General features: G+C 39.7%; 1 protein-coding gene and 1 pseudogene across 1 annotated transcript in view; one reads left to right on the top strand and one right to left on the bottom strand.

The window, feature by feature from the left end:
* Nucleotides 1-18,930, top strand: part of FMN2 (formin 2) — a 655,381-nt gene that overhangs the window by 73,970 nt on the left and 562,481 nt on the right. The window contains exon 2 of the mRNA XM_006868578.1: nucleotides 12,896-13,062. Within this exon, the coding sequence (XP_006868640.1) occupies nucleotides 12,896-13,062 (167 nt within the window). The remainder of the gene's footprint in view (nucleotides 1-12,895; nucleotides 13,063-18,930) is intronic.
* On the bottom strand, nucleotides 10,017-10,711 carry LOC102838990 (annotated as a pseudogene).

Here is an 18,930-nt window from a genome sequence, read left to right on the forward strand (position 1 = left end):
CTCTTTACTGCACTCCCACCCGATCCATCATCTTGTTTGTTCTCCCAAACTTACTTTTAAATATACTCTGTTTCTAACTCTGGCAGTTTGGCTCTCAGAACTGCATAGGTATTCATGAAAAATTGGCATCTAGATCCCTACTCTAGGCACAAGATGGAATTAAGCTCTGTCTGCCTGGAGTTGTTTGTAGGCAAAACATCTTTAGATTTCATGGTCTCCAGCAGAGGTACGTAATATGGGTGATTGTTTCCAGTTTATAGGTGAGGAACCTGTGGCTGAAGGAGGCTAAGTTACTTGCCAAAAGCCATAGGTAGAAAAATGGTAGCATCAGGTTATGTACCAATTTGGTGTGCGTCCATGGCTTATGTTTATGCTTTCTTGCCTGTATGCATTTAATTAGTCCAGGGATAGAGTTCATGCATTTTCAGTAGAAAAGCAGAGGCACAAAATAAGAAACATTATTCTACAAAAAAAAAAAAAAAGTAAAAGAATTAAACGAAAGTACTCTTCTGGATTTTACCAGGCTATATTGTAAATATAGGAATCCAGGTATGCTGCTGTAGAATGAAAAACTAGACTGCAAGGTCTGTTTGAACCACAAGGTTGGCAGTTTAAACTCACTAGCTGCTCCTCGAAAATCCCTCTACAGGGTCACTGTGGGAACTGACTCGGTGACACTTAACAACAACAGCCTATTAGACATGAGGGAGTGCAGTAGCTCCATCAGATAAGCACTGAACTGCAAGCTACAAGGTTGACAGAGCCCACTAGCCACTCCGTAGGAGAAAAATGAGACTTTCTGCTTCTGCAAAGATTTAAAGTCTTGGACACTCCACCCTATACAGGGTCACTATGGGTCAGAACAGAATTGACAACACTTAATAAGGAGCTCTGGTAGTGTAGTGGTTACAAATCGGGCTGCTAACCTCAAGGTCAGCAGTTCGAAACTACCAGCGGTTCTGCTGGAGAAAGATGAGGCTTTCTGCTCCCATAAAGATTTACAGCCTCAGAAACCCTGTGCAGGGTCGCTATGAGTCGGAACCGACTCTATGGCACTTAACAACAACAACAATAAAGATTTAAGGAGTTCTGGTTGCATAGTGGTTACGAATCATTCTGTGAACCGTAAGGTAAGCAGTTCGAAACTACTAACTGCTTCGCCAGAGAAAGATGAGGCTTTCTGCTCCCATAAAGATTTATAGCCTCAGAAACCCTGTTCAGGGTCGCTATGGGTCGGAACCGACTCGGCGGCACTTAACAATAACAACAACAATAAAGATTTACACGCAAACTGACTTCATGGCACATTACAACAACAACAACAAATAACGATGATATATTAAATAAAATGTGTGTGATAAATGACATGGATCTACTAAGCAAACAATGTGACCTTGACCTAGTTTCCTAATTTATAAAATAGCACTTATATGCTGGGTTAGAAAAACAAAGACAGTCTCTCCCACTTGGTCTTTTTGTGTGTGTGATGGTTTTAGAGGAAGACTGGGGGGAAAAAAATGATAGGCTGAGAAGCTTTGTCCCACTTCTGTCTTTGTCCTTGCTTATATCTCCAAACACCCAAACTTGTTGCCTTTTGTGTTGATTCCTATTCATGATAAACCCATTGCAGAGTAAAACCACTCCATAGGGTTTTCGTGATGTAATCTTTCTAGAAATACACCGCCAGGTCTTTCTTCTGTGGTATTTCTGAGTGGTCTATAACCACCAAAATATAGATTAAGAGATGATATCAAATCATTTATGCAGCCCCTTCAGATTCATGAAGACCCAATAGGACTAAGTAGAACTGTGCTGTAGAATATCTGAAGCTGTAAATCATCACAGAAGCAGGCATCCTCATTTTATTCCCATGGAGTGGCTGGTGGGTTCAAACCACAGGCCTTTTGGTTGGTAGTCCACTCTTTAATCCACTACACCACACACACGTATATAAGAAGACTCATAGCAACTTGTGTGTCAGAATAGAACTGTGTTCCATAGGGTTTTTGTTTTTTTAATTATTTAATGTTTTATTGTGAATATGTGATAGTTTACCTGGGAGAACATTAGCTTTATATTGATCCTATTGTATATCGTTTCATTGCCATGGTTACAATCCCCTCCATGCATAACCAACCAACCAAAGGGTATACCCTGCAAGCCTGCCCCCCAGTTGTCAGCACACAGCCCCTCTCCATCTGTGGGTCTAAAGTCCCCACCTGCTCCATCTCTCCACGTCATCATCTCTGCCTCCATCTCTGGCATTACTGTTTCTCTGGGTAGGGTCCCGCACTCTGCTCATCTCCCTAGATGGTCCTGGGGATCTCCGCTCCTGGACTGCAAAGTCAACCGCTCCCCTCCTTTTGCTACAAAATGTCTACCTTTACATTTCCAACCCTCATAGTCATTGCTGATAGCAATTATTCACCATCGTATCACAAGAGACCCATCCGCATCTCCTTTCATCAGTCCTGCCAGACAGACTGGATACTACTCAGTGAGGATTCTACCTTCCTCCATCCCTCTGTATCTAGGCTCCCTCTTGAAAGCTTGTAAGCCAGTCATGTCTTGCCTTTGTAGCCCCACCCATTTTGGGTAGCCAATGTCCAAGTTGCCTATCCCTGTCTACTCTGTGTATGAAGGGGATGGGAATGATCCTTGCTGTAAAGTTGTGTTCCCTCTTTTGTCCATAGAATTTTTACTTGCCTTTCCACTAAGGTATTTCTGGGTGGACCTTTTGGTTACTAGTGAATCTCTGTACCACCCAGAGACTTCTGCACATTTTTATATATTATTTTTTCACACTAGAAATTTACTGAAAAGGTTATGTGTGTGTGGTGGGAACTAGGGGGCCAAAGAGGGAAGGGGAATCATAAAGTTTAAAGCTCCCTCATCTGTATAAAGTTTATAGAACTTTAACATCTGTGCTGTAGAAGATAATTGTAGCAGCTTTGGAGAAGTTTTGAGCTACCGCAGTCCTCTACTGTTCGGTTTCCTAGGCAGTGGCAGAGTCACATTCTCCTTGCAAGGGCCATCCTGTCTATGCATAGATGATAAATATGCCAAGGGGCAGTATGTGCTCCTGATGGACCTTACTGGCTGACCGTGTCCCTCTGAGCACACAGCACCAACCAGCTCCTGATGTCAAATGACTACTGCCAACCAGCTGAGCAGTTTTCCACAAATAGATCCTTCGGAAATGTGATTTTGGTAAATGGACTTAGAGCAGCTTTGCATATAATAAGAGCACAGTAAATAATTCTGATTAGATAAAAACATGAAAATATTAAGTAAAGTGAAGGTTTCAATAACTGGCTATTCTTAATTTAGGGATATTTTCATTTGATAGTGTTATTAATGCCTCCCAGCCTAGAAATAGCTATATGAGTGAAAAGTGGAGTTGGGGACTTGGAGTTGTTGGCTGCTCTGGATTAAGTGTCTGTGTGGGGATGGCTTGAAAGGAGGGATTGCCAGAGGGAGCCGGTTTCTTGGGCTCATCCAGGCCTTATAGTTAAGCAGTGCTTAGTTGACTTTAGAAGGCTTCAGGTTAGTTCATTCTCCCCAGTTTAAATATATAATAATGTTTTTATAATTCTGGCATTTCTTTTGCATTTTTGGTTGGAATTGTTCTTTATGAAAAAACTTTGTTTTATTCACTTGTTGTTAAGTGCCATCCAGTTGGTATTGACTCAGAGTCCCTGTGCACAACAAAATAAAACACTTATTCACTAGGTTCATGTTATTTAAGGAGCTCTGGTAGCACAGTAGTTATGAGTCAGGCTGCTAACCTCAGGGCTAGCAGTTTGAAACTACAGCCATTCTGCAGGAGAAAGATGAGTCTTTCTGCTTCTGTAAAGATATACAACCTCAGACACCGTATGCAGGATCACTGTGAGTCGGAACTGACTCCCTAGCATACTACCACCACCACCACCACCATGTTATTTAACTTGCAATATAGTTTAGACTGGAAAGGCAGGAGAAATGCTTCGTTGTTTATAGGAGGGGGCTTCCATCATCTTTCAATTCCATTTTTCCATGAACTTTTGGAAGTTCCCTTTTATAATGAATTCCCATTTATGTATTTTTTTTTTTTTTAAATATCAGTAATGATTAGTACACTAGCATTCTCCAGTGGTATGTAATAAGTTTTGTTTGTCTCTTATTTTAATACACACCACTCATCTCATCTGTCAATTTGTCATACTGTGATAGATTTTATATTGCTGTGGATGTTGGAAGTTATGCCACTGGTATTTTAAATACAGAGTAGGAAGAAGGGGAAGGGAACCACTTCTGAAAGGTAGCCACTGAAAGCCTATGAATAAATAGCAAGAGAACTTTATCTAACATAGGGCCAGAAGGTGAACCCTTCAGATCAGAAGACACTTAAAATATGACTGAGGAAGAGATGCCTCCTCAACATAGAGGTGACCTTAATGATGTGAATGCAGTAGAACTTTCAGGACCTTTATTTGCTGAAGGGGCACAAGTCAAAATGAGACAAAAATAGCTAGAGACATTTATTAATCAGAATGGGGATTGTACGAAGTATAAATATTGGAAAACTGAAAGTGGTCAAAATGAAATGGAACACATAAAATTGATATTCTAGGCATTAGTGAGTTAAAATGTTCTGATATTAACCATTTTAAATCAGGCAGTCATATGACTTGCTATGCCAGGAAAGGCAGATAGAAGATGAATTAAGAGCTTTTCCAGATCAATCTTGAAGTACAATGCTTTCTATGATATGATCATATCCATATGCCTATGAGGAAGACCAGATGAGATGAATAGTATTCAAATGTACACACCAAACACTAAAGCCAATGATGAAAAAGGCATTGAAGAATTCTACCACCTTCTTTAATCTGAAATAGATCAAATATGCAATCAAAATGTATTGCTAAGTACTGGTGATCAGAATGCAAATGCGGAAAATAAAGAGGAAGGATCAATAGATGGAAAATATGACCTCAGTGACAGGAATGATGCTAGAGATCACATGATAGAACTTTGGAAGGCTAACAACTTATTCACTGCGAATAACTTTTATTTTCAATAACATTAACTGTGGCTCTTTATGTGATGTGTCACTGTAGAATAACCACTGGAATTCTAACTGCAAGGTTGGCTGTTCAAACCCACCAGATGCTTCTCGGAAACCATGTACAGGCTCACCATGAGTTGAAACTGACTTAACTGTACTTAAACATAGGAATAACATTGACTACACCGGTGGCAACAGGTGATAGAGAAGCTCACTATCAGTCAAACCATGGCTAGGAGCCGATTATGGAATAGATCATTAATTGCTCACTTGCAAGTTCAGGCTGAAGCTAAGGAAAATTAAAGCAAGTCCATAAGAGCCAAAATACGACTTTGAGAGTATATCCCACCTGAATTTATAGAGCGTCTCCAGGACAGCTTTGGTGCATTAAATACTAATGACCAAAGAGCAGAGGAGTTGTGGAATGGCATAAAGAAAACATACAGGACGCAAACAAAAAGTCACTAAAGACAAGAAAGAAAGAAAACACCAAAATGTATGTCAGAAGAGACTGTCAGATTTGTTCTTAAATATAGAGGAGCTTAAGCAACTGGAAGAAATGAAGTCAAAGAGCTGAATAGAAAATTCCAAGCGCAGCTTGGGATAACAAAGTATGATAATGTGTCGGGGACCTGCCTCGACATAGGGGTTTGGTTCATGAGGAGGAGATACCTGACGGCGGTAAAGATATATCAAGAATACACAGAAGGAAACAAAGAGAGAGACAAAGAGACACTCCGAAACCAGAGTGAATGCTGGACTGGCATCAGGCAGATCCTGCATTGCAAACATCTCAGCCACAAAGGCCGTAATATCCTGCATAGTAAACATCTTAGCTAAACAGGCAGTATGGTTGCAAGGCTGGACTGTGCCCCCTGCATGCTGTAATGCATGCCTTGCCAGTCGTAATGCACCTGGATTCATTCTGTGCCTTCCTTTTATTTAGGGGAGGAGCTTCACACCAAGCTGGGAGGGACTTAGGCAAGGTACAGCTAACATCAGTACTTTTCCAGACATTCAGGTAACTTTACATCATACTTCGCTGGTTCGAATCCCAGGCCAGCAACTTGGATTCTCAGGCCCAATTAACATATCTATAGCCCCTGAGCATAGTTGGGGGAAGGTGAGAGATAAAGACAAAAGCTTGGGCGGAGTCCCGCTGTTTCGGCTTCCTGAGCCAGGTCTGCAGGAGGACTCCAGATCAGGTGAATGGGCTGCACCTGGAAAAGGATTAGGGAGGATGGCTTTTTTGTCTGTAGAACAAAAAACTGTGAAGTAGCTAAGATGTTTTTAGTTAATCTTTTGGAGGAAGGCTTGATCTTGCAACCTTTATAGTCTGGGCTTTAGGAAAATACATTTTCTGTGGATATCCACATTTATCTGTGGATATCAAGGGCTTCTTATATTAAATTAATGCATGTAACTGAATATTAAGATGAAAAACAATTTGCCATTGACTGCCAAGTGGCTAGATCTGTTATACTCAGGCCTATACGGCCTCGAACCTCTGACCAGTCTTACACGGTCTGCAACAATAATGAATGTTCAGTGACCTGGAACTAGAAAACCAAAAGGGAAGAACATGCTCAAGCACTTTTCAGGCTGAAAGAGTTGAAGAAAAAATTAACTTGATTTACAATATATTGAAGGATTATATGGGCAAAGTTAGAATCTTGGTGTGACACTGTAGGATAAGCACTGGACTGCCAGATTGGTTCGAGCCACAAAGTCGGAGGTTCAAACTTACCAGATGCTTCTCAGAAACCCTTTACGTGGTCAGAAACAACTCGATGGCACTTAACAACAAGTGGTGGGCAAAGTATTGAATGATACAGGAAGCGTCAAAATCAGATGGAAGGAATACATAGAGTTGCAGTACCAAAAAGAATTGCTTCATGTTCAAGCATTTCAAGAGGCATCATATTCTCAAAAACTGATAATAGTGAAGGAAGAAGTCCAAACTACCTGAAGGCATTGGTGATAAACCAGGCTCCAGAAAGTGATGGACTATAAGTGGAAATATTTCAACAAATTAATGTAGTGCTGGACGTGCTCACTGGAGTGTGCCAAAAATTTGAATGACAGCTACCTGGCTAAACAATTGGAAGAGATTCATATTTGTGCCCATTTTGAAGACAGGTGACCCAATGGGATGAGGAAATCATCAAACAATGTCATTACTATAACATGCAAGTACAATTTTGCTGAAGATAATGAAAAAACTGTTGCAGACAGGGAGCTACCAAGGATTCAAAACTAATGTTCAAAAGAGGACTTTGAATGAGGGTTATCATTGCTGACATCAGATAGATACTAGCTGAAAGTAGAATATACCAGTACGATGTTTGCTTTTGCTTGATTAACTAGGAAAGGCATTTTACTGTGTGGATCATAACACACTATAGATAGCATTGCAAAGAATGAGAATTCCAGAACACATAATTTTGCTCGTTTGGAACCTATATATAGTCCAAGAAGCAATCTTCAGAACAGAATAAAAGGATACTGGATGGCTTAAAATCATATGTTGTCATGGTTGGGTCCTTTCTCCATACTTACTCAATCTGCATGCTGAGCAAATAATCAAAGAAGCTGAGTTGTATGAAGAAGAACATTGCATCAGTATTGGAGGGAAACTCATTAACACCCTGGAATATGCAGGACTTGAAATACTGACTGATGAGAATCAAAGGTTATAACCATTATTGTGGATTACACTGAATTGTAATGAAACTTCACAACTGAGCCAATAAATAACATCATGATAAATGGATTCCTGGTGTGGCACTGTTGGATCAGAACTGGACTATGAACCACAAGGTTGGCAGTTCAAATCCACCAGCTGCTCCTCAGAAACACTGTACAGGGTTGCTATGAGTCAGACTGACTTGATGGCACTCAATAACAACAACAACAAATGGGGAGAAGATTGATATTTTCCAAGCCTTCATTTTGCTTACATTCACAATCAGTACTCGTGTCAACAGTGTCAAGAAATCAAATGAAATATTGCGTTAAGCAAATCTGCTACAAAAGTCCTCTGTATTGTGTTAAAGGGTACAGATACCAGTTTGAGGACCAAGGTATGCCTGACCCAAGCCATGGTAATTTCAATCACATCTTGTGCATGTGAAAACTAGACTATGAATTGGGAAATATCGATGTATTTGAATTATGGTGCCGGCAAAGAATATTGAAAGCGTCACTACCTGACAGAAGAACAAAGAGCCAGGACTGATTTGCAATTGATTTACCACATAATCCACTGTCACTCATCTATTCGACAGAATCATTTCACATGTGCGCTCAATGTTGTCATCATCTGTGAATGGGCATTTCAGTATAACTGGCGTGTGGCTAAGTTTTGACTCACCCTTGTATATCTAAAGAGATTGATATCAAGGAAATGGCTCACACAGTTTGTCTGTCCCAAGTCTGTGGATCAGACTGGAAGCTTCTGACTCATGTAGTTGCAGGGTTGATGAACCAAGATCTGCAAATCAGACAACAGGTATGCTGGTCCCAGGATTGGCAGGTAATGGAGCAGGCCACTGGTTCAAGACTAAAGAACTAGAGGTAGGAGGACAAGCCAGAGGCAAGATCTAGAACCAGAAGAGAGCAAGCAAGCTTTGCCTGAGTGTCCCTTATATTGGAAGGAAGCTTCCTTTCAACTGATTGGTTGTTCATATCAAACCTCATCATGGAGCTGATTACATTATATTAGATCGCATTATGGGGGTTAACTACCTCTCATATGTCAAGCCACTGAGAATCCTGACTCAGGTAAGGTGACACAAACCTTACCTATCACATTGGGTCCAGTATAAAATACATTAGTTGTTGTAAGGTGCTGGTAAGCTGCTTCCGACTTAGTGACCATATGCACAACAGAATGAAACACGGCCCAGTCTTGTACCATAATCAAAATTGTTAATGTTTGTGCTCACTGTTGTTGTAGCTCTCTCAATTCATTTTGTTGGGGTCTTTCTCTTTTTCACTGATCCTACACTTTAACAAGCATGATGTGTATCTCCAGGGACTGATCCCTTCTAACAACATGTCTAAAGTTAGAGAGATGATGTCTCCCAGTTCTCACTTCCAAGGAGCATTCAGCTGTACTTTTTCCTTTACAGATTTCTTTGTTCTGGCAGTTCTTGGTACTTTCAATATTCTTCAACTCTCTAATTCAGATGCATCTATTCTTCTAGTCTTCCTTATTTGTTTACTAACTTTCACATGCCTATGAGGCATTTGAAATTACCAAGACTTGGATCAGGCTCATCTTAGTCCTCAAAGAGCCATCTTTGCTCTTTAATACTCTAAAGAGGTCTTTTGCAGCATGTTTGCCTAATGCAAAGTGTAGTTTGATTTCTTTCTTTATTTTGGGGGAAGGGGGATGTTAAATTTTTATTACAAAAGCTTGGATAGCTTCAATATCCAGGTCGTGGCAAAATCAGGACACGAGTAAAATACCCTACAATACATTAGATTCCCAAAAGGTACCAAAAAGTACAGTAAAATTAAAACTTCCATTGTAGGAAATGTATGACACAAATAATATAAAATTAAAAGGTGGAGAAAAGGTGACACTGGATTCCTAACATACAGTTTTATTCTTTAACACCAGGGTCCACAGGCCCGAGCTATAGAGCGGCAGACTGGGTGCAGACCCTCCAATCTGCTTCTAGGGCACCTGGTAATAAAATAGGCCCAGGATGCTGCTAACACAACCAGAGCTCTGGAAACAGCTCTGGAAATAAAATTTCCAGGGGGGAAATTTTAAAATAAGATGCACAGGCCATAGAAAGTTTGCCAGTTACATAATTGTATTCACCGATCTCCAAACGAGCGGTGCTGTCATTCGCGTCTTGCCTGCTGCCGCCTCAGGTATGGCTTGTTGTTATTCTGGTGGGCACCGCATCTCTGGTTTTTCCTGTAATTTGTATCATTTTGACCATCACTTTCACCACCACTGCCACGGCTTCGGTTTGGGCTGGGCTACCTTGATTTCACCCTTGCCTCCAATGACAGTGTGTAACTTTGTCTTCAAAACCTGCTTCACAGCTTCCTTTTCTTTATAAGTGATAAAGACAAAGTCTCGTCTTTTGTTTGACTTTGGATCCATGGGACACTCAGTGACCTCAATCTCCCCAAAGTCGCCAAAGTACTCCCTGATCTTAGTGGCTTCAGGATTCAGACCTCCAACAGAGATTTTCTTCACTGGCTCCTTCTTCATGGCCATGGCCTTTTTGGCCGCTCAGCCTATGCTACTTCTGGTCTAGAATCTTCTCCACACTGGTAGTGTCTTTGAAGAGGATAAATCAAACCCTCTTGACCTTCCAGCATTAGGATCCATTTTAGTTGTACAGGCAACGACCTCTCCAAATTTGGTAAAATAGTGTTTTAGGTCATTTTTGCTGGTGTCCCAGTTCAGGCCACCAACAAACTTTCCCACCCCCATCCCCCACCCCCGCGTCCTCCTCGTTCTTGCTGGCGTTGATCTGGTCTCCTTGGAACCATTCTATGGGTGCTGGTCCCAGTCATAGTTGCGGTGGCAGTGGCAGACCTGACTGGCGATACGCCTTCAGGGGCGGCCTCATGTCCGTTCTGGGTCGTGGCAGTTGTCTGCCTGCGTTGTTCTTCACCGGGTTCCGCCATATTCAGTCAGGCAGGTTCGCAGTGGCGCCTTGCAAAGATGATGCTGCGGAGCCGTTCCCCACCTAGTTCCCATGGCCTCGGCCTCCGCTGCACAAAACCACCGGCTCACCGAACCACCGGCTCACAGCCTTGCTTTGACCCACGCGGTTCCGTCCTGTAGTTTGAGTTCTTAACTGCTCCTTCCATAAGTGTTGATTGTGGGGTCCAGTAAAATGAAGTCTTTGAAACTTCAATCTTTCTTGATTTATCATGATGTTATTTATTAGTACAATTGTAAGGGTTTTTCTTTTTACATTGAGGTGCATTTCATATTAAAAATTATAGTCTTTGATCTTAATCAGTATTTCAAGTCGTCTTCGATTCCAGCAAGCAAGGTTGTGTTATCTGCATATTATAGGTTGTTAATGAGTCTTCCTCCAGTCCTGATGTCATGTTCTTCAAATAATCCACCCTTTTGGATTATTTGCTCAGCATACAGATTGAATAAGTATGGTGAAAGGTTACATCCCTGGTACACACTTTTCCTGATTTCAGTCCCTTTAGTATCCCCTTGTTCTGTTCCAATGAGTGACTCTTGCATAGTACAGGTTTCTCATGAGTACATTTAAGTGTTCTGGAATGCCCACTATTTTCATTGTTAGCCATAGTTTGTTAGAATCCACACAGTCGAATGCTTTTGCATAGTCAGTAAAGCACAAGCAAACTGCTTTCTGGTACCCTCTACTTTTAGCCAAGATCCAACATATAATACATAGAACATACAAACTACAAGTTTTAATCGATTATTTGTTATTGTTAAAACTTCAGGTCCATAGTAGGCTCCTAGTAGTTTTGAGGGAGTTAAGTTTTATGTTATACATAAAATTTTTAAAAATTATTTTTAAATTTTTTAAAAGTTTTTTTTTGTGTGTGTGTGTGAAGTGAATGATAATTTACATGGGAGAGCATTGGCTTTATATCATTGTTTCATTGCAATGATTACAGTCCCCTCCATGCATCATCATTCATCAGTATTGGCTTCTATTCTCATTGTTGTTTTTGATGTACATAAAAACATTCAGTAATATATAATCATTTAAACAACCAAAAGGCACATTCTGCAAGCCTGCCTCCTGGCCCCCAGCAAACAGCCTTTCTCTTTCCATGGGTCCAGAGTCCTCAGCTGCTCTATCTCTCCACGTCCTCATCTCTGGTGTCACTGCTTCTATGGATGTTGTTGTTGTTGTTGTTGTTAAGGGCCGTTGAGTCGATTCTGACCCATAATGACCCTGTATAGGGTTTCCAAGGAGTGACTGGTGAGCTTGAACCATCGACCTTGTAGTTCGAATGACTTTTTAGTATAATGCATTATCCCACAGAGCCACACCTAGACTTCTATGGATATGCTTATGCTCTTCTCCCTTGATGGTCACAGGGTCCTCTGTCCCTGGAATTGAAGATTAACTACTCTCCTCTTTATGTTACAAAACTTCTACCTTTACAATTGTGACAGTCACAATTAGTCATAATAACAATTACTCACGGTTGAATCATAAGAATCTTATCCCCGTCTCCTTTCACCAGACCTACCTAAACAAGACGAAAACTATTCAGTGGGGGAGTCTACCTTCCCCTGCACACTCTGAAACTAAACTCCTTCTTGAAAACTTGTAAGCCAGTCACTTCATGTCTTTATCGCCCCCTCATTTTAGGTAGCCAATGTCTAAGTTGCCCCTCTGTATCTACCCTGTATACAGAGGGGATTATACATAAAATTTTGAATGTGTGAAAGTTGAGACCCTTACCACCACATTGTTTTAGAGTCAACTCTGTGTCTTCAGATAACTATCTGCAGGGTAAATGCAGAGAAGGAGGAAGATGAGCAATTAAATCCAAAAGGATACGACACTTCTTCAGATGTAAGGAGATGTATAATTTTTAATGTGATATATTTTCTCCTGGTACAGGAGGTGTTTTGGGGACTGGGAGTAAACTAGGTCTGCCCTTCATATATGACATCTCAGACCCCAGGCTCTAAGTTTGTTTTTCTCGCTGAGTTTGAGAGGTTTCTCTTTGGGCAGCATGTCGGTAACCTTGGAAACACCTTGCTCTCTTGCTGTGTTTACCCAACTGGGCTCCTTTGGGAGTGTTTTGAGCTAGGTGATCTGCCAGTGTTCTCTTCTAATGATTGTGTTTCTTCCCCAGGGCGAACTCTGCTGGAGAAGTTGTTTAGCCAGCAGGAGAACGCACAGCCAGAAGAAGCAGAGAAGTTCTGCTCCAGAATCATTGCCATGGGCCTTCTACTTCCTTTTAGTGACTGCTTCAGGGAACCCTGTAATCAGAATGCCCAATCAATTTCAGCTCCATTTGATGTAAGTAGGAGAATTTGCTTCTGTACGTAAGGCAGTTTGCACTAGAAAGAGCAGCTGTGGTATGTCTTCCCAGTCACCCTATAATTTATAAAGCAAAATTGTGATAACCTGCCTCCTTTTTCTCAGTAACTCAATATATCTGTTTCTGTGTTTTCTTTTTACTGAGTTTTCTTAATTACTTCCATATATTTGATCAGCCTTCCTTTTCTAAAACACATTACTTTTGACAGTTTTCTAACATCCTTAAATTGCTAATCATTTTAAAGTTGTGCTAAGTCAGTATTTCTGACTTTGCAGGTGCATAAATATTCTTTCAGATGCAAATCCACAGGGCAAGATCATTGCTCCCAGTGGACCTCTGCTTTCCATTCCAGATTGCTGCTCTAGCATGCGAGTTCAGTACATTCACAGCTCAGTTATGTCTGAAATATTGACATGAAGCAGCCTTATCTGCTCTCTCCCCCAGCTCCCATTCAACAAGAGAGTTCATACTGTGGAACAGTCCTTCAAAAGGCATATTCATAATTAATAACGAGTGTCAGTACAGCTGGATTTTCATTTTCAAGCCAGAGTATTGCTAATCTTTCTCAGGTATGTGGTACATTTGTGACATAGATTGTGACAAGTATATATTTTAAAAACTTGATGTATAAGAATTCTCTTAAGGTCTGATTGACTCTGTTGTGTGGGTCCCCGTGTTTGTCAGCAGAATAATGAGTTCTCTTCCATACAGGTTAGTTAACATTTATTCCATTGCTTCCAATGCATCCCTTTTTCTGCATCAGCTTTTTTGAATACATACGCTTTAGAGCAAGGAGGTGAAATAATGATGATTTCTGAAGGATGATGAAAATGAACCCTGACTGAGGTTAAGTTGTGGTAGTAAATTATAAAGTGTATATATTTGCCTGTTTTTTTTCTTCTTCTTCTTCTTTTTTTTTTTTTTAAACCCATTATAATCTGTGGTCTTCCTTGATCACGTCAGGATTATGAAAGTAAATCAGTGGTCACATGATTATTGTTAATTCAGTGAAAATTTACAGAGTAGATAATCAGTTTTATATTCAACAAATCATATACTTTGCTTCATTACAATGATTGTTATCCCTTCCATGTATTATCATTTAACAGTATTTACCTCTGTTCAAGTTTAACTCTTACATTCCTCCCTGTGCTTCCCGCTGCCTTCATCTTTCCTTTGTCAACTTCCCTCTTGTTGTATATTGCCTGCCCCATCAGCCATGTCAACAAGTGAATACTCTCCGGCTTTTAAATGATTTACCTTCCCCCTCTGCCCAGTAAATATCTCAGAATGTTTCTTGTATCAAGAAAACCTTCCTTTTCTTTTTACAAAAGTGGTCTCATACAATATTTGTTATTTTGTGATGGACTAATTTCAGTCAGTATAAAGTCCTTCTGATTCATCCTTATTGTGAGGTGTTTTGCAGATTCATGGTTATTCTTCAACATTGTATAGTTTTCCATTGTGTGTATATAACAAAGTTTGTTTAACCATTCTTCTTTTGATAGGTATTTAGGCTGACTCCATATTTTTGATGTGTCTCTTGTAGACAGCTATTGAAGGATACTCTTTTCTTATCCATTCTGGTACTCTGTTTCTTTGCTGGTACACTTAATCCATTTATAATTAGTGTTGTTATCAATAGGTATGAATTGATTGCTGTCATTTTGCTATGTGTATTTGTGCTAGTTTCTCTGCTCTACATAATTTTCTGCACTAAATTAATTTTGTTTGTGGGTTTTCTTTCATGTTCATTGCTGTTGTGACAATCTGTATTAAATCTTTCTGATGTCCCTCTTATTTATTTTGATGTGAAGGTATATTGATACTCTTTGAGATTACCCTGTAATATACATATATTTTTTGTCATTTAAAACATTCTGTTTTATCTTGAAATCTACTTCCTTGCCATTTGGAAGATCTGTATCTCTACTATTTCCCCTTTTTGCTTTGTAGTTGATGTCATTATAAATTGATATCTCTGGTTCCATATTTTAGTCTTGTAGGTTTGTTTTACTTTAAATAATTCTATATCTGGATTGAGTTCTAGGTGGTGTTGTGATATATTTAATCTCAGTGGATTCGGACTCGATGGCACCTGACAACAACAACATATAATTTTTGAGGTTTGTTCATGCTTCTTGAGTGGTTATCTTCTCTTCTTTCATGATGTTTTCTTCCAGCATCTCTTTGACAATTTTCCCTGTAGTTTTTATTGCTCTTCCTGTTCTAGAATTGTGATCAACTGCAAGTTTTTACTGTTTATGGTGTCCCACATAATTCTTAGACTTTCTTTGGATATTTTTATTCTTTTTTTCTGACTGTTCTTCTAGTATACTAGTATTGAGAGCTTTATCTTCAAGTTTACTAATTTAGTTTGAATCTACACCTTTGCTCTCTTAATGTATTTTCCATTTCTGAAATATTAGTGTTAATCTTTTAAATTTTAAAATGCAGATTTTTTATTATTTCAAAATTTGTATTAATTTTTCTGTTCTTGCAGTATTTTCCTGAATTTGCTTGAAGTTTTTCTGTGTTCTCCTTGCCAATCCTTTGAAAGTACCTAAATATCATTCTTTTACATTCTTTTTCAGTTAATTGTATTGTGTTTTCTTCATCAGAAATGTTTTCTGAACGTGCATCTTGATTATTTGTTTGAGCCATTCTCTCTCGCTTCTTCTTGTGAGCTAAACTTGTCTATTGTCTTTGTGGCATTGTGGTGTTGTATTTGTCTTTAATTTATGATTGATTATATGTTGATGCTTTCTTAGGCTGTCAGCAAATGTCTCCTGTGGGTGTAGTTAGAGAATGAAACTCAGGCACTATTCTACCTTCACCTTCCACACACATCAGTTTGGAATGTGTGTGGCTGGTGTTCGCTGCTGTCTATTGTTGCAAAAAGGTAGACCTTTTTCTCTTATGGGAAGAAATGGGTAATTTGATTATGAGGTGGTATTCACTCTTGTCCATTGGATAAAGCTGCAGAGAGTAAAGTTGTGACTGGGCTGCATGGACATGGTTATCGTCTGTCACGTGGGAAGGAAGATAAAACCCGCCACAGACACACACAAGAAAACAAAACAATAAACAAGCAAACAATCAGCAATGAAAAGAGAAAATAATAAAGGAGAACAAAGAAATAAAAAGAGGTAGCAGCTAGATAAAAAATATGAAATAACTAAAAAGAGAAAAGAGGGACCGGAAAATTGAGCTACAGAATAGAAAAATAAAGGAAGAATTTTTTTTTAAAAAGCAACACGCAAAAAGACCAGGGTTGAGTGAAGATGATAAAAGAGTAATATAGAAAGATTAAAAGGGACAAAAAAAGAGGGGACATGAGAAATAGAAGAAAAGAAGGAAAAACAGAGTAAATAAAATTCAAGGGAATGGAAAGAGAAGAAGAAACAAACAAAAGTAACAGAGCAACAAAAGGAGAAAACCAAACCAAACAAATGAACAAAAAACAGTGCAAATGTTGGAACCAGAGAAGAGGAAACTCTGAGGGCTCCTGCCATCCAAGGCACTCACAAGGAGGATGCTGGGGGTTTGTTCCCAAATGGGGGAGTTCCTAGAGACATAGGTATTATCAATGCAGGGTACTCAATCTGAAAGCAGTTTGTGGACATCCTTGATGGAGCTGCTTTCATTGTCTGTTAGAACCACAAGGCAGCTAGGGGCAGGGTGACTGGCATTATGAAGGCTTATGCTGCACTAATGCTGGTCTGCTGGCTAGTCAGTTTCTCTGTGTCTGGAGACAAGCCACCTGAATCCAGGCACTAAAGCAGTACAACCACACAGCACTGAACTCCTGGGGAGCAGGTTCTGCATAGAGGGTGTATAAGGGTAGGAACTGGTCACACCTCTGTTCACCAGGGGAGCGTGAGATGAAAGAAAAGGAATCACTCCTTTCCCATTGTCTGTGTGAATCTGTTCTGCCAGGCCTCCATATGTCACAACCTCTGCTCACAGAAGTTCTAGATGCTTGCACCTAGCCTGGCCATCTCTTCACCAGTCAGTCTCCCTTCCTTGCTGTCCCTACTCAGCTTCTTCTCTCAGCAATAACTCAATCCTCTAATTTAATCTTTCCTCAGAAGTTCAGGGTTCCAGGATTTTCATCTGTATCTGTTTTGTTTAGTCTCGCGTATCTTTGTTTTAGAGAGTCTGTGCAGTGCATCTGCCTAGTCCGCCATCTTGTCTGAAGATCTTCTTGATACTTTTCATTTGAAAGAAAATTCCCCAGGATTGCTATATCTTGTGAAGCTGTCTTCACAAGATTTTCTTTTTGATTGTTTTTTCCTGCTGAAATTTTTTCTTAATGACATGGCAGCTAACCATTGCTGTTGTTGTTAGCTGTCCTAGCACCATACATCTGAATGAAACAATGAACTCACCTTGTGCCATTCCCATGATCAGTTGCTGATCTGACAATTGTGATCATTGGCTGATTTTCAGAAGTAGATCACTAGAACTTTTAATAAATAAATCATATTCTTCTTAGTTCATCTTGGTCTAGAAGCTCTGTTGAAACCTGCTCAGCATCAGAGCAACATACCAGCCTCCACTGAGGGACAGGTTGTAGGTGGTAGCTGCAAATGAGGTACATTGACAGTCTCCCTCATGAAGGCAAGAGTTCTACCACTAAACCCCCAATGCTAGGTAGACCTTTTTCTCTTATGGGAAGAAATGGGTAATTTGATTATCCCCCACTTCTCCTCTTTGAGAGATATGTGTTATTGTAGAGAAATGGAGAGAATTAAAATGGGATAAAAATGTGGTAGAGCTATTTTCTGAAGGCACATCAATTTGGCAAGTTGGAATTATAATAAATAATAAAATGCTCAGAAGTAAACAGCATTAGCATCCAATAAATATGGAATTAAGATAATCAACAACAACAACAAAAAATAGGAAAATCATCTTCTTCTTTGTTCAGTCAACTAACTTGGTTGTTTATTTTGCTCCTCCTCTTTCCATACTGCTAGCTCCCTTCCAGCAATGTGCATTTGTAGAGTAGCTAAGAATAGAGTGGACAGTGAAAAGTAAGCAAAACATAAATAAAATATTTTAGTAGTCTGCACATGAACTCTATATTATTGCAGTTTCTCCTAATTTTTTCATTGGCTTTGTTCTACTTTTGTACTACCACCCTTCCTCCTAAAATGAACACAAAACAAGAAATCAAAGGACTCTAGTAAGAAACTTTATTCCATATACTTGACTAACAGTTTTATTCCACAACTGTGCATTTATTGTATGCATGCATAGTCAAGAATTTTCTTTAAAATGCAGAAGAGGCAAAATTACTGAGGGAGTTATGAAGACTCAGTTATTGATTGGGAATGAGGAAGAATGTAGTTTATCTGTGGGGAGAGATGCTTCTAATAATTAGTCTCTCTGCTGATTTCCAGAAAATAGCTGTTGAGAGGACTTTAACCAGCAGTTCTCTTGAGGATGGTTGTCTTGTGAGATAGGAAACTCTGTGGGAGTAAGCTCATAACTGGCATTCTTCCCAGCCTCCTGACTTTGCTTTCTTTTCTAAAAACATCTAATCCCACTTCCTTCTTTTTTTCCCTCTGTCTATTCACACATGTGATCAGAGCCATGAAGACCTTTGGTTTTAGATTTTACTAATGAAGCTTATGACCTAGTTTACTTCAGCCAAATCTGTATTTTTCGTGGTGTTGTTGTTAGGCGACATTGAGTCAGTACCAACTCATAGCGACTTTATACATAACAGAATGAAATATTGCCCAATTCTGCACCAACTTCACAATAATTGCTACACTTGAGCTCACTGCTGCTGCCACTGTGCCAGTCCACCTCATTGGGCATCTTCCTAGTTTTAA

Source organism: Chrysochloris asiatica, unplaced genomic scaffold, assembly GCF_000296735.1.
Source record: "Chrysochloris asiatica unplaced genomic scaffold, ChrAsi1.0 scaffold00119, whole genome shotgun sequence".
Classification (NCBI taxonomy): domain Eukaryota; kingdom Metazoa; phylum Chordata; class Mammalia; order Afrosoricida; family Chrysochloridae; genus Chrysochloris; species Chrysochloris asiatica.